The sequence below is a fragment of the Patagioenas fasciata genome, chromosome 25 (assembly GCF_037038585.1).
Source record: "Patagioenas fasciata isolate bPatFas1 chromosome 25, bPatFas1.hap1, whole genome shotgun sequence".
NCBI classification, from domain to species: domain Eukaryota; kingdom Metazoa; phylum Chordata; class Aves; order Columbiformes; family Columbidae; genus Patagioenas; species Patagioenas fasciata.
The window spans coordinates 3,812,309-3,827,738 of NC_092544.1; the positions used below are offsets into that span (position 1 = coordinate 3,812,309).

The following is a 15,430-nucleotide window of genomic DNA, read 5'->3' on the forward strand; positions in this document are numbered from 1 at the left end:
CAGTCAGTTCTTTGTTCCTCAGCCCCACATGTCCTTTTTCAGGGCTGCACACACACTGTGATTGTACAAACTCTACAGACAAGGGGTTTGTGCTCCTTGCCCACAGCACTCTGCACTCACTTCTCACCCCCAGGTCAAGGTCAGAGAGCAGGTATCGATCAGAAACTTCAGACCCGCTCCAAGCCAGACCTTCAGGAGTCAGCAGACTCATTGTTACTAACCACAAATCCACAGTGAAAGGTTTCTCTGCAATCTCTCTTTCACAGATGGTTTCATCAGGAAGGGAAAAGGGCAGGTACTGTATTTTCAGGACTGCAGCACATTTTTAATGGAAAAAGATGGCCCAGGGCTTTTCAACCCTCCCCCATCCAAGATGCTGTTTCTTTTCAGCAGAAATATTGCTGCATTAGAGAACAGGTCACTTCCTCTATCAGTGAGAATTCAGTGTCCTATTTGATGCTGGTCCGTGTGCTATAAATAGGAATTTTCCCCTTTTATAGTTGCTGAATAATTGTGTGTATGAAATATGAACACATTTTTCAAAAGAGTGCCTGATAAGCAGCTTGCTGGAGTGAAATCGTTGAACAGAAGGAATTTACAGCACCTGCAGAGCATCACATGCTGTGGAAAACATTCAAGGTCGGTGTGACGGAGACAGGTCACAGAACAGATCCAACTACAGAGGACGTCAGCTCGAGCCAAACAGGCTCCCCACAGCACCCCAAACCATTTCATGCTTCATGCTTAGGGAAGGATCAAAGAGAAAACAGAAGCAGCCCAGCTCAGAGGAGCCAAGACATCTCCAGCCCATGTTCTAGAAAGCCAGGAGGAGCAGGCAGAACAGGTTTTTAAACCAACAGCGGGCACAGTAGCAGACACAATTCTGAACAACGAGGAAGAGCGTAGTTTAACATGGGTCATCAAAAGAATCAAGGGAAGGACACCACAAACACCAGAGGCACAAGCTTGCCTTCAAAAGGTTAATCGGAGGTACAGAGAGGTAATAATAACACCAGAGCACAGAGACTGAATGGCGGAGGAGCAAGAGAGCCCAATTATGCCAAAGAAACGAGTTGTTTCTAGAGGAAATTAGTGGATGCAGCCTGACCCTTCCTGGTGCTGGTCCACAGTGGCCAAAGTGAAGCCCCAAACACACAGGGGGCTGCAAGGGGGCGCTGAAAAACCGCCCTCCACCAGCACATCAAGAACAGCTGTTCTCCAGGATAGCTCAGAGAGCAGGAGTTGGGGTCCATGCACAGGTAGGATAAAGGGAGGCCAAGAAATGCTCTTGTTCCTCACATTAGAGCGGATTTTGCCCCGTGTATTTAGCGAGGCACCGGAGGAGGGGAAAGGAGGGATGCAATGAGGTGTGAAGGGCAGAAAGCAAACGAGCAGGAACAGAAGACACAACATGTGGCTTCCGATTACTGCAGGAAGAGAGAAGGAAATAACATCAGTTCCTCCACAAACTCAGGAGGTGAAGGGGAAAGGGCTTCAAAATACCTGAAAGCAGCTCTGAGCAGGCAGGGTCAGGATACACAGGGGCTCAGCGCTTCCAGCATCGCGCACAAAGAAACAGAGAGAAAAACAGGAAAAGACATGATTGCTATGGTGATATAAAGCATTGGAACACAGCAAAGAGATAAAAGGAATTAAAAGCCACATTTTCAACTGCACAGAACATCCTTGAGAAAGGATCAGGCCCGAGGATCCACCCAGCTGGATTGTTAGTGGGCTGTGCTGTCATCCGCCTCCTCTTCCACACTGTCCGCAGGCCAAAGAGGACACAGCAACAGATACAAAATGCAAAGGGGTTATTTTATTCTTGATTCAGAGGTTAGACAAGGCACCATTTGATTTAAAAAGAAATGCTAAAAAAGAAACCCAATTAAGTGTTATTTTTGCAGTCAATTAAGTCTCTTTTGCATTTCTTCAGAATTGTGTGAATTCCAGCTCGGTCAGGATCACAGAGAAGCCACCGCATTGCCAAGTAAGGCAGGTTTGCACTAGAGCCGCAGCCCCTCTGGTCAGCAGCACAGAAACCTTGAGAAGCCTCCATGCCGGGGTTTAGGAACACAGCAGAACAAGAGAAACAAAACTTCCAGGAAAAATAAACCCCACAAACCACACCATGGCATCTCTTTTTTTCCATTCCATTCCATTTCAGAAACGATGAGTCATTTGTTCGGTTTGGTCCTCGCTGAGAGGAAGCGAGTTTAGAAAGATCCCAGTGGTCTCCAAGTACCAAAATTCCGTGAAACAAACCCTGACGATCCCGGAGCGGCTGGAACAGCGTGTAGCCCAACCCCCCTAAGAGGCCGAGGACCCGCAGCTGCTCCCTGGCAGAAATGGTTCACTCTGTACAATTGTTTTGCCTCCCCAAACAGCGATTGCTAAGGAGAAAGCCACCTCCTCTTCACACTGATTCTGCTGAATAACAGATCCAAACTAAACCCAGCCAAATCAGCCCTCCCAGCCCCTTGTCTACCACCTCCTTATCCCCCTTCCCTCAAGCGTCACCCCCTCCCCAGCTGCCCTCCCTGCACCCCTGGGTGATGTAGCAGAGCGTGCAGTGTTTGGTGGTCTCTCATCTTGTTCACGGGGTCACTCGGCTGCAATAAACGGGAAGAAAAAATAGATTTAGGGAAAAAAATGATTAAAAATTGTGGTTTATGGTAGAAAAAGGCTGGTGAGCTGGTTCTGAAGTGAGCACAGAGGGGAAAAAGAAGGAAGAACGCCTTGTTCTTGCTGTGGACTGGCTTGAGATGCCAAGGTAAAATCCGCTCCCAATCAGAAGTTCTTTAAGATCACCGAGATATGGGGCAGCTTGAACACACACTTTCCACTACCCAGAGCCCTTTTGCAGGAAATCAGAGATGATGGATGAGGCACCGGCCATCTGGGCACTCTCAGGGGATCACGGGCTGGTGATGAAACCAGCACCGTTTACTTCAAACCCTCTTTCCCTGCAGTCACGCACTTGCGAGAGCAACAAGTCAACCGCTTTCAGTTCCTGGCGTTATTTCCAGTTTGCTAGAAGGGAAGAAGTTGTTTCTCTGGAAAGGATGTACGAGGATAGAGAGCAATTTGCAGAGAAAGAGGAGTTATGAAGAAAAAGAGGAAGGGATTCCTGAGGATCTGCTCCGGCCATGCAGCCCATGGCAGGGAGACAAGCGCTCTCCTCCGAAGAGGAGGGTGTTTGGGAACACTGAATCAGTAAACACACATGGAAGGCCAAAGGACAGAGTTCCATGGGGCCAAACTGCATTTACAGCAGGGTCCTGTAGGAAGGGCTGGAATCCTGCACGGACAAAGGTCACCAGAGCCACCTTACAGCAGCAGAATGGCCCTGAGAAGCCAGGACACCAACCACACCGCACACGGTGTCCTCGAACGGACAGCCTGACGGAGCCGTTCGATTTGCTCAAGGAACAAGTACATTTCCATGAGCTCATAGTGAAGGTCGTTGGCTCAAGGGCACATGAAGCCGGTGGTTAATTACGCTGTCTCTCAGGCCTTGGAAAAAAAAATCATTTGCTTTGCAATAAGGTTTTATTTAGACTTTGGGATCAGGAGAAGCTTGACACATTTTCATCTCCTTGGCCAAAGCTCAGGCAAGAGTGAAGAGAGAAAACCCAAGTCCTTTTCTTGTCCTCAGGAGATCCCAACTTGCCACACACAATGACTGCCAAGCTCTGACCAGAGCTCCATGTTAAAAACAAGCAAAAAGCATCTCACTAATTCTTGCTATATTTGGGCCCCAAAAATGAGGAGAAGCTGAAAACCTTGAGCTCTCACCCACCCTCTTTCTGCCCCACAAGCCCCATCACAACGGGAGGAACGCAGGCTGGGTGTTCACAGGTAACCTGCCATCCTACAGAGAATAAAACCCACAGAACAAGAAGTTCCCAGCCAGCTGTGCTCCCACGCACAGCCCTTCACGTCCTTGCCATGAGCAACCCCACCGTTTCATTTCCCACATCACCCATCCCGCACCCTGCAAAGGTCCTTCCACTGACTCTCCAACCTTCTAATCCCCTGAGGAGCAGCCCAAAGTGCAGCTCCTTCCAGCTCTGCAAGGAAACAAAAGCCTTTTGACCCAAAGGGGTGCAAACCCCATTTTTGGCAGCTGGTGCTCGGGCTCGCTGCGACCTCTAGAGGCCACATCTCCAGCATCCACAGACTGACACTCACATATAGCGAGATAGAGACCGTTAACAGCTTGTTTAATTGAGAAGGAGCACAGCCCTGCCTTGGGCTGCATCATTTTGTCCCCTCCTCTTCTACTCTGCTCAGTTCTTCACCCTCCCCAGCCCCAGAAAGACAGAGATGGAGAAATAGAGAGAGAAAAGGGAGAACTCCGTCCTGGGACGGAGCCCTAAATGAACATAACCAGGTCTTTACATGTTGCTCTCGAGAAGGCTGCCAGGATGCTGGCAAACACCACGTCGGGAGACTGGGAGGCATCCACCGCAGTATGGATCCCTCGCTTGCTGTAGTAGGAGACCAGGGGAGAGGTCTGCGTGTGATAGGCCTTCAGGCGGGTTTTCAAGGCTGTTTCGTTATCGTCTGAACGCCGGATCAAGGGCTCTCCAGTGACCTGGGAGAAGCAAGGGGACAGTCTCCAGCTCTCGCCGCAGCCCAGCACGCTCCCCCCTTCTCTCCACAGCTACGACAACCCCTGCTCCCAAGCCCCAGGTCTGCAGGGGACAGCGGGCAAACCCACGGCAGCCAAAACGAGTCCCAGAAAGTCACTGAAGAGAGAAGGATTCAGCATCGTGGTCTTTCCCCCACACACCACTCCGCTTGCTAAAAGGAGCCCAAGGATCCTCCAGAGCAGACACCAGCTACAGTTGCTCCCCAGGAGGGAAACCGGCCACAACCCACTGCAACTTCAGCTATGGACAGAGTCCAACAAGTTCTGAGATTAGCAGAGCCCGGGCCAGCTCTGCAGAACGGCCGTGCCCTTCGCTCATCCCTCCAGGCCTTGCTCCCCACAGCGCTGTCGGCTCAGGCAGCTCCCCACGCTCCCCAAAAAGCCGGGACAGAAGGTATGAGAGAAGGAGAGAAAGGAGTTTTTTCCAGGAACGCTGCAAAGCATCAGCTAAACCCAAAGCAGCGCAAGCTGTGGCCTCAGGAGCTCACATACATCGTCCTTCATGTGCTCTTTCGGGGGTCTGAACTCCTCGTGATAAGAGCGGCCACTCGCTGGGTGAATCAGCCTAAGACAGAAAGCAAGTGTCAGCAAAGTAGCCCGGTGTCAGGACAAGGTCTCCTGAACCTGCCACCCGTCAGCACAGAAACAACCGCAATAGCAACCCCATTAGCCTTTCTCTATTAAAAAGAAAATAAAATTATCTTCCAGCTATTTCTGTACCAAGAGCCTCTTTAGGCACTTGAAAAAAACAGCTGCGCTAGGAGATGGAGAAGGGATTGGTACTTTCTGCTTTACTGGGGAGGGGAACCAGCTCCCGGAGGTGTGAAGGTGACACAAGGCAACAGCAAACAACGGGAGACGTGTGTGTGACCGCACGGCCACAACTGACCCTGGGGAGGACGTCCAGCAGTGCACAAACACATGTGCCATGTCCTGAGGGAGCAAGAGAAGCTCCAGAGAAGCAAGAGCACAAAGACATTGGGCTTAAAGGCCGAGCTGAGGCACTGAGGACAACGATTCATATCAGCAATTTATGTTCAGCCCTATTTACAGGGCAAGGAGGGGGCTCTGTTGGAGGCTGGCCCAGATGTGGCAGAGCAGCAAGGGGATCAGGGCAGGAAGGCTCAAACAGAGCAGAAATCTAATATACACCAGCACCACAGTGAGCCCTAAACACTGCCAGAGAGACAACAAGGATCCAAAATTAGGATGCTGACCCATAAGCTAGGAAACCTCACTCCATGCACTGAGTGTCTGGGAGAGAAGAATTACCGTCCAGTGATCCTGCGGATGAGCAGGGAGTCGGGGATGCTAAACTCGATGACGGAGTCCAGCTTCTCTCTCCTCTTCTCCAGGAGCTCGTCCAGCTGCAACAGAAACACCCGGCTGAGCGGGACAGAGCCCCGGGACCCCTGTCCCCAAACAGCAGCTCCCGTACCATCTCAGCCTGCTTCACCGTGCGTGGGAAGCCGTCCAGGAGGAACCCGTTCTTGCAGGGAGGGGAGTCGAGGTTGTTCTCAATCAGCTCCACCACCATCTCGTCGCTCACCTGCGGAAAAACGAGTGCACGGTTTTACACCCCTATTTTACACACAGCTGCCGGGCTGCACCAGACCTGTTTTGCAGCCGTTCCTGGTCCCGGAGGCAGCAGCCACAGCGCAGGACGCTGCTGTTAACAGGGCGAACGGCGCGTGCTCAGACCTGCCTGCGCTAGGGAAGCAATCCCTGCCACCAGTGTCACCAGAGACGTGTCCAATGAGACATTTCACACCAGGGACACTCCAGCCTGTGCAAGGGCTTGGACCAGCGCTGTCACTTCTCTGTTACAAAGGTTGCTGTATTTCAAGAGAGATTGTAAACTTGTAGACAAACTTCCTAGGTTATTTTTTTTTTAACTCATTCATGATACAAAATATCGACATAACCTCTATTTCCTGTTACTTTGTACTTTCACCCACACTTTCCCTTCAGAAGGCAGGTCTAGCCAGGAAGGGCAAAGCAGGCGAGTTGCTCATTGACTCTTGTAACCCTTGTGTAAAGGTTTGCAAGATGTGTAAGGGTTTGCAAGGTGTATAAATGCCCAGCAGTTGCTGACAAACTCAGACCTCCCTGGATAGTTTTCTCCATATCATATTAGTGCTTTTTCCATGCTGCAGCATGTGGGAAGTGCCAACAGATGCTATAGCCCCAACAATAGCTGTTTATTGGAGCAGCTCTCCTCAGCAGTGCTGTTTTCTCTGGCACACACAGCTGGGACCCAGCAGGATTGGGGTCGGGGTGTCACAGCACACGTAAACAAGAGCCCTGCAGCGGGGAGTGTACAGACGGGAGGCCGTTTGGGTGAAACAAGTCACTTCTGTGCTTCCCCGATTACCAGTTTCAAAGGGTCCTGCTACGTAATCGAGCATAAAACTCATCCCAAACGCTGCTGCGCTCCCAGCTGAGTTATCGCAGAGCTGAGGACCCTGCTGGGATGTACCCAGCGAGCAGCCCGGTGCCACTGCCACACAAACACGTGGCAGATACAACCAGCCTTGCCAGATAACGTCCCTATCTTTCACAACCAGCTGGGATATTGCGGGCTCCGTGTTGCAATGCAGGCTTGGAGTGAAAGCTGGAGATAAGCCATGTTACTTTTTCCTCCTGGGGCTTGCAGATTCTCCGTGGGGTGTTAAGAGCCCGTGACAGCGATGCCCAAGATCTGCCCCACATCGCTTAGCTTTGGGGCAAGTCACTGCGATTTGCTGTCCTTCAAGTTTCCCCAAGGTATCTCAGTCATTTTGGCAAGATAACAAGATCCTCAGAAAATGAATGTCAGAGCTCCTAACTCTTGTTCCTTTGGGGATCCCAAGTGTCTCCCTCACACAGCACCCACCACAACACCCCTAAATCTATTTTCACTTTAAACTTACAAGCCAACAGCATTTATGCAAGAACTGGGACACAGATGGACCCTCTGAACAGTTTTCCACCTCACAGGGGTCCTGGCATCACATGAAGAGACACAGAAACTGCAAAGTGTGGCTGTATCATCCTACAGCTCCAAGGATAAACCTTCATCCCAGGAACATGAAAATATTGAGGTGGAAAGAACCAACCCTGGGAGACTGAGGCTGCTGGTAAGTAAGGAGCAATTCTGATGAGCAACAATGTTTTTATAGGATGTTTCTCCTGCAGGATAATGAGCAGAACCCCCACCTTCACCCTGCAATCTGCCTTCCTCCACCAGTTGTTTTTTGTCACTGAGGCTCCTAATTAAGAGGTGGATTTTGATTGTTCTCCCTCCAGGAGCTGCCAGACCATCTCACCACTACCCACCAGCTTTCCCGCGTCCATCGTCTCTTTGAGCCGCTTGCCCAGCTCGGACCCCGAGGCCACCATGGCCCGCAGCATGTCCCCGGTTGCCAGGTGGCAGACGCAGTAGGTCTCGGCCAGCTTGGGAGCCTGCGGGAGAGGACAGACGGGAGGTGAGTTCGCCGGGAGGGGTCCGGGGACAGGACCCGGGGGGCTGGGGTGCACAGCCGGGGTTTGGTCCCCCCATCCCAGTGCGGCTTTGTCTCCACATCGGGACGGTCTGTGACCGGCCAGCACGTGGTAGGGCCCGCACAGAACCCTGAGAGCCGGGTGCTCCGGGAGCGGGGACCGGGCATCGGAGCCCCGTGGCCCGCCCTAGGGAGGGGGCTGCGGGACAAAGCGCCCCAGGGCTGCGTGTCCTTATGTTGAGCCCCCGGGGGCGGGCAGCCCCGGGGCCCTCCAGGGTGGCGCAGACCGCACGCTCCAGTCCCTCGGCGGGAGAAGTAAGGACGGGACACCCGCGTCCTTCCAGCGGGAGCTCAGGCGCTGGGCCCAGCGGCGGGCAACACCGGGCGGCCTGGTCCTGCCAGCCGCTCCCGTGACCCCCGCACCTCTCACCGCGGTGCCCCCTCACCTGCGTGCCCTTGCCGGCGCCGGGCGGCCCCAGCAGGACAGCGCGGATGCCCTGCCGGAGCCCCGGGCCCGGGGCCTGCCCGCGGCCGCCGCCGCCACCGCCCCCCGCCTGCGCGCTCGGAGCCATGGCCGCCGCCGACTGTGCGCCCGCCCCGCCCCGCGCCCAATGGCCCGCGCCACCGGGGCCGCGCGCATCGTGGGCGGGGCCCTACGCATCATGGGCGTGGTTTCACAGCTAGTGGGCGGGGTTACGCAGCTAGGGGGCGTGGTTTCAGAGGAGGTGGGAGGGGTTTTACGCTGAACGGGCGTGGTTTCGCAGGGAGTGGGCGGGGATTCACAAGGAATGGGCGTGGTTTCTCGTTGAGTGGGCGGGGTTTCACATTGAACGAGAGACGTTTTGCAGGGAGTAGGCGGGGTTACACATGAAGTGGGCGGGGTTACTTCGGTTGCGGGCGGGGTTTGCGGTGCTGCGTGGGCTGCAGCGCCCTGCTCGGTGCTTGTCCTGGCGCTGTCTGAGCCACCGGGCTCTGCGTGGGACGGGTTCACCACGCTGCTGCGTGGGCTGTGGAGCGAGTGAGCTCTGCGGAGCTCCGCACCAAGCTGCCGAGAGCCAGTATCTCTCTGCACTCCTCCCAGTGTGGGGCTGTCTGCGTGGCTCCCCCATCCTGCACAGCACAGAGCGCTGGGAAAACAGGCCAGTATCTTGGAGAAGGCAAAGCTTCCTTGGCCCTGGTTCCCAGGAGAGTCCATGGCAAAGTCAAGACCACAGGGTTAAATACAGGAATCCAGGATAAGTCAGTCCCTCTCACCTCCTTTATGGAGGCAGCTACCCCTCCACACACAGAATGTTGTCTCCTCAGAGAGGAGGGAATTGCAAATCAACAAATAGAAGAAAAAATCTCTTGCTCAGCCTGTGGTGTTTGTGAGGTGGAGCAGTGGGGCCATTCCCAAATGCACAAATTCAGGCAAAGCACAAATACAGGCAAAACCATGGCTGATCGACCAGACGGGGCATCTGCACCTATGGCGGAGCTGGATCTGCTGTCAGGGAACCCACAGAAACTGGCAGCAGCACAACACGGGCAGCGTCAGTCCCTGACGTCTTCCTTACTCCTTCCCCAGCCAAACAGGCGCTGCGCAGCCATTAGTCTGCAGGAAGCCTCGTTTCCCTGGCAGCAGTATTTCAGAGGTATTTTTGACACTTTTCCCCGCCAAGGGTCCCTACACACGCGATGCACGCACAGCCACGGACGCCCTTGCAGCGGGGCCAGGCTGCGGGCCGGCTCACAGCTCCGCACCCGCAGGCTGGGGATGAGCTGCTACCATGATGGGGGCTTGGTGAGAACCTGGGGTGTCTGCTGGGGGCGGCCCCAGCCCAGGAAGGGGGCGAGCGAGGCGGGGAGCATTCCCCAAAAGGGATGAAGGATGCTCAGAGGCAGCTCAGCCAATGGGGTGGCTGAGTTTTGTTGCCATGGCCACAGTTGGGAGGCAGAGCGAGGAGGGGGGTGCTGGGATACAAGGGATGCAGAGCCCCCCCCACCCTCTGCAGGGGTGGCTGGCCCAGGAGCAGGGGCAGGCGGGGAATGGGGGTAGGACAAACAACCGATGCCGGGGCCAGTTCATTTTCTTGCGACACCCGCGAGCATAAGCTGTTTAAATGATTTTTAAGGTAACGGGATGGGGGGGATGTTGCGGGGCTGCTGGGGAAGCTGGCTTTCATGGCACAGGGAGGAGGGGGCCAGTGAGGGATGCCTGTGAATGCTGAATTTTGGGAATGGTGGGTGGATGGCACCCTGCTGTCAGTGTCCCTGTCCCTCACTAACCGCTTGCACTGCCTCTCCCCAGAGACCTCGGCCCCCCAGCGACAGCTACACCTTGGGGTGCTGCAGGAGCTTGGCGTTCCTCGGGGGGCCCCCCAAGGAGGTCACCCCCCGGGAGGTCAGCATTGGGCCGTGGTAAGGAGGGAACTGGTGTCTGAGGCTGGGGCATGTTTGCCCAGGGCTGGCAGGAATGACCCACTTAATTGCTCATCCTTTCCGTGCCCAGCCAGGGGGGGCTCGGTGCTGGTTAGTGATGTTTTTGTGAAAGGAAGGGTAAAACTGGCAGTGTTGATCTCTTTTTATCAGTGTGAAGCTCTAAGAGCTTCAAAACCCAGTTTTTCTCCCCAGTCCCTACCTCTGGAGCTTGCTGGTTGTGCTTGCTCAATGCATTACGACACCGTGCTGCTCCGCGGTCAGCGTGGTCTTTCTCCCAGTGCCCATCTGAAATGTCGTAAGTGCATCTCTGCAGAGGAGGAGTCGTGTGCGGCTCTGAGAAATGAAACCTCTGTCACCCGCTTGCTTCAGGTCAAAGGGAGCATGTTCCCCTATGAGCCCGGGAGTGGAAATGTTTCCTGCAAGCTTATGCTGGATCTGCAGCTCGCTGGGTTGTGGGATGGGCTGGAACCAGGCAGGGAGACTGTTGAATCTAAGCCTGTGACCTTAAAGCTAAAGCTCTGCTAAGTGTCAGTGAGTGGCCCGTGCTGCGCTCTTTAAAGGTACTTTCCTTTTCCCGGGGCTCGTGTACCTGGGCAGGTGTGCCCTGAGACTTCAACTGTTTTAAAAGCACAAGAGAACTTCACCCCATGCAGTGTCCGGCAGCTCTCGCTACACGCCGGAGCATGAATGGGCACGTTCTGGTGTATATAGGCCATCGCTTTGCAGGAAAGTTGGCTTTGTTGTTAACTGTGTCGGTGCCTGCACTGCTGCTGAGGAAGATGGGGCTGCTGGGTGCCAGAACATAGCTCTGAGCTGCAGAGAAATGGGTCTCATCCTCCTGGAGAAGATGCTTTCACCCCCAGTGGGGCTCTCAGCTGGCGCTGGTTTGGAGAAGAGCAGCAGAGAGCTCTGCCCAGGGCCGGGAGCACCTTGGGGAGCAGGCTGGGCGCTGTAGGCTGGTGGAGATTCTGAAGCCTGGCCTCTAATATTATTTCCTTTCTTTTTCCAGTGTGTTACATATTTAGAAGCTGCACCCTACCGGAGGAGGCTTTCAGCCAGCGTTATCACACCTTGACCATGAATGGGTACTTGAACGAGTCCAATTTCATGATGGTGGAGGAGGGTTTCAGCACCAGAGACCTCCTGGAGAACATCCTGGTGGAGCTGTGCCAGGCGGTGAGTGCTGGCAGCTCCCAGCACCCCGACAGAGGTGGCCCATGGGGAGGTGGCCATGGGGAGGTGACCACTGCTCACTCCGGCTTTCTCCTAGAGCGACCAGCAAGCCTTCTTCGTGGCAGACCTTGGGGACATCGTGAAGAAACACCTGCGCTTCCTGAAGGCCTTGCCGCGGGTCAAGCCCTACTTCCCGGTGAAGTGCAACGGCAGCGAGGGAGTGATTCGGCTGCTGGCAGAGCTGGGGGCAGGATTTGCCTGTACCAACAAGGTAGGGGGGATGAGGTGAGACAGCTTGAGATGAGCATCCTCTGGGCATTTGTGGAGCGGTGGCAAAACTCGCTCTCCTTTCCTAAATTTCCACTCGCTAGACAACATTTACAGGCGCCGGAGTCTCCCTCTGCTGTCAAAACCCTCCCAACACAGCCCAGAAATCCTTCTCCTATCTGTCTGGTGACTCAGGCTTATTCCCCCTGACCGACATTCCTGTCTCTGGAACGGGTGGCACAGCACATCCCTGGGGTGCCGCTGCTGCAACCGTCCAGCTTAGTGGCTTTAAGGCTGAGCCTAAAGCTCCCTGCTCTCTCCTGCTTGTCATTCGCAATAGCCAGATTTCTAGGGAGGAATCCAAAGTTAAGCCGCCTACTTGGATGTAATTAACTAAGACGTGTTATGAGGAGGAGAAAGTGCAAAGAGTCGTTACAGCTCAGACCAGCACCGCAGCCGTCACCCTCACAGGAGACATGTGCATCACTCCTGCTAAACCCACTTGTTTTCTCTCCTCCTGGTCTCAGGCTGCTTTTAAACATCTTGCTGCGAGCTGTCCCCAAAGGACAAAGTCTACTGTGGTCTCTTTGAGCTCTTGGGAGGTTTCCCTGGAGACGTCCATGCTGCGGTGCTGGCGGTTTGCCCTTCGCCATGCCGCAAGCTGGCCAAAGCCCAGGGCTAACCGTGGCCAGGGTTGGGCAGCGCCGGTCCTGGGGCCCTGCCTACACATGTGCCGTTTCCCTGCAGGCAGAGATTTCACGGGTTCAAAACATCGGAGTCCCAGCCGACAAGATCTTTTACAGCAGCCCCTGCAAGCAGGTCGCCCACATCAAATACGCGGCCAGCCGCGGCGTGCGGCTGATGGCCTTCGACAACGAGGTGGAGCTGAGCAAGGTGGCCAGGAGCCACCCGCACGCCAGGTGGGTGTCTGGCAGCGTCGCTGGAGCGAGGGGCTGCAGGAGGAGCTGGGGAGGTGGCCGTGGGGTGACAGAGGGCCCCAAGACACCTCAACACCGTGTGGAATTGCTCTGCAGGATGCTGTTGGGCATCGCCGCTGATTCCAGCCCTTCTGCCCATCCGAGCATGATGTTTGGGACCACGCTGAAGTCCTGCCGGCACCTGCTGGAGGCAGCGAAGGAGCAGGCTGTGGAGGTCGTTGGCGTCAGGTACAGCGGTGGTCCTTTTTTCCATAGAGGGAAGTGACTGTGGCGACTCCGCCTTTTCAGAGCAACACAGGGGTCCACGGAGCCACTGGAGTGAGGTGGAGGCTGGACCTGGGGACACTGACCCTTGTTGGGATCAATTTGGGGCAGGTTTGTCCCTCAGGGAGGGTTTGGGGGGCTCTGCAGGCTCAGCATGGTGAGTGGGAAGCTCAGAGTTGCCCAGTTTCCCCCAGTAAGTGACAATCCCAGTGCCATGTCCCCTTGCTGCTCTCTGGGGACAGATGATCCCTGCTGAAACAGGGACTGTCCCTCCAGCTTTCACCTGGGGAGCAGTGGTCTGGAGCCGCAGGCTTTCGCACAGTCCCTGGCCACAGCACAGCTGGCCTTCGAGATGGGCACAGAGCTGGGCTACCAAATGCACCTCCTGGACATTGGAGGGGGGTTCCCCGGCACCGAGGACACCCAAGCCCGGTTCGAAGAGGTATGTGGCTCCCTGGAGGGTCTCCCCTGGGTCTGGCTCCCCGCAGAGGGGCCGAGCTGACAGAGAGGGGACATCTTCCCATCCAGATTGCTGCCGGGATCAACGCTGCCTTGGACTTGTATTTCCCAGATGGCTGCGGGGTGGAGATTATCGCCAGGCCCGGGCGATACTACGTCACCTCCGCCTTCACCTTCGCCGCCAGCGTCACGGCCATGGCGGAGGTTCCCGTGGATCAGCCCGGCCCTGACAGTGTGTGGGATGGTGGGACGGGCTCGTGTCTGAGCCCCGCTGAGCCCTCTCCCTCCTCCCCCACAGAGGAAGACTCTGGCAGCAAGAAGAACCTCGTCTATCACCTCAGCGATGGCATCTACGGCGCTTTCAGCCGTCTCCTGTTCGACAGCCCCTGCCCCAGGCCACAGCTGCACAAAGTGAGGGCTGGCCCAGTTTCACAGAATCACAGGATGGTTTGGGTTGAAGGGACCTTCAAATGTCCCCCAGTGCCCCCCCTGCCATGACAGGGACATCTTCACCAGCTCAGGTTGCTCAGAGCCCCGTCCAGCCTGGCCTGGGATGTCTCCAGGGATGGTTCATCCACCACCTCTCTGCCCAACCTGGGCCAGGCTCTCACCACCCTCAGGGCAACAATTCCTTCCTCATGTCTGGCCTGAATCTCCCTCCTTTAGTTTAAAACCATCACCCCTTGTCCTATCACAACAGACCCTAATGAAAACTCTGTCCCCGTCTTTCTGATCAGCCCCTTTTAAACACTGAAAGGCCACATTCCTCATGCCCTGCAGTGATTCTGTCTGTCCCCTGCAGAGACCCTCCCCAGACCACCCCTGGCACAGCAGCAGCCTGCGGGGACCCCCGGGACACACCGAGGACGGCATCGCCGAGGGCCTGGAGCTGCCCGAGCTGCAGGTTGGGGACTGGCTGATATTCGAGGACATGGGTGCCTACAGCATCGCCACCTCGTCCCTGCTCGGGGACCGTCCCCAGCCACAGATCACCTATGCCATGTCCCGCCTGGCCTGGTAAGGGACGGTCCCATGTGCACCGGGCGAGGGAACGGGGATCAAACCTTAGGATGATGCTGGCTTGTCCTCCAGCTGGGCTCTTTGCCCAAGCGGGGGGTCAAATCTGAATCCCAGAACCTGGAGATTGAGGGTAAAAACCTGCCCTCAAAGGTTAAAACCTGCCCTCAGCAGCAAAACTCACCTATTTTAAAACATCAAGGCAGTTTGTCACAGGGGGTTGTTGCCCTGTGGGGTATGAGAGCCCCTGAGCTCCCCCTTCCCCAGACCCATCCTGCAGCGTTTCACAAGGGGCTGCCCCCCCGTGTCTCCCCCTTTGCAGGAAAACCATCCAGCTCTTCCAGAGCAAACCCCCGCAGAGCGACGACAACCGCGAGAGCGTCTGCACGCCGCTGTCCTGCGGCTGGGAGATGGCCGAGTCGCTCTGCGTCACCCCCGTCTTCGCTCCCACCGGCATCATCTGAGCCGCGGCGGCACCGGGGGCAGGTCCCGCAGCATCGCCCCTCTCCGCGCTCGGGGCGCCCGTGGGCGAGGGCTTTGAAGTGTCACCGTAAATCCAGTTTGTCCAGCTCAGGTGGTGGCGTGTGCTGGCGAAAGGGGTTTGGCGGGTGGCGCCAAGCAGATTTGGGTTGGTTTGTTTTTAATTATTGTAATAAACGGTTGTCCAGCGTGGCTCGGGGTGTCGTGTGATGAAGCCGCTGGCTCTTCCTCCCCACCCTGCACTGGCGGCGGTGGAGAATCCGTCTGCAATT

At 55.7% G+C, this 15,430-nt stretch overlaps 2 protein-coding genes across 7 annotated transcripts; one reads left to right on the plus strand and one right to left on the minus strand.

The window, feature by feature from the left end:
• Nucleotides 1-1,799: 1,799 nt before the first annotated feature.
• Nucleotides 1,800-8,740, minus strand: AK2 (adenylate kinase 2). Of its 2 annotated transcripts, XM_065857407.2 has the most exons (7): nucleotides 8,586-8,740; nucleotides 7,976-8,101; nucleotides 6,096-6,206; nucleotides 5,930-6,024; nucleotides 5,150-5,222; nucleotides 4,405-4,600; nucleotides 1,800-2,612 (listed from the first exon to the last, which is right to left on the minus strand). In XM_065857407.2, the coding sequence occupies exons 1-7, from the start codon at nucleotides 8,709-8,711 to the stop codon at nucleotides 2,605-2,607; spliced, it is 735 nt and encodes a 244-aa protein (XP_065713479.1). In that variant the 5' UTR covers nucleotides 8,712-8,740; the 3' UTR covers nucleotides 1,800-2,604. The 2 variants fall into 2 exon arrangements, with proteins under 2 accessions (XP_065713479.1, XP_065713478.1); XM_065857406.2 differs by lacking the exon at nucleotides 1,800-2,612 and having other exon boundaries at nucleotides 3,534-4,600.
• On the plus strand, nucleotides 8,008-15,350 carry AZIN2 (antizyme inhibitor 2). Of its 5 annotated transcripts, XM_065857401.2 has the most exons (10): nucleotides 10,075-10,253; nucleotides 10,430-10,539; nucleotides 11,570-11,736; nucleotides 11,831-12,004; nucleotides 12,748-12,920; nucleotides 13,035-13,166; nucleotides 13,479-13,644; nucleotides 13,731-14,072; nucleotides 14,464-14,678; nucleotides 15,001-15,350. In XM_065857401.2, the coding sequence occupies exons 3-10, from the start codon at nucleotides 11,638-11,640 to the stop codon at nucleotides 15,140-15,142; spliced, it is 1,443 nt and encodes a 480-aa protein (XP_065713473.1). In that variant the 5' UTR covers nucleotides 10,075-10,253; nucleotides 10,430-10,539; nucleotides 11,570-11,637; the 3' UTR covers nucleotides 15,143-15,350. The 5 variants fall into 5 exon arrangements, with proteins under 5 accessions (XP_065713474.1, XP_071655140.1, XP_065713473.1 ...); XM_065857402.1 differs by lacking the exons at nucleotides 10,075-10,253; nucleotides 10,430-10,539 and adding an exon at nucleotides 8,008-8,124; XM_071799039.1 differs by lacking the exons at nucleotides 10,075-10,253; nucleotides 10,430-10,539 and adding an exon at nucleotides 9,808-9,922.
• The last annotated feature ends 80 nt before the right edge of the window (nucleotides 15,351-15,430 follow it).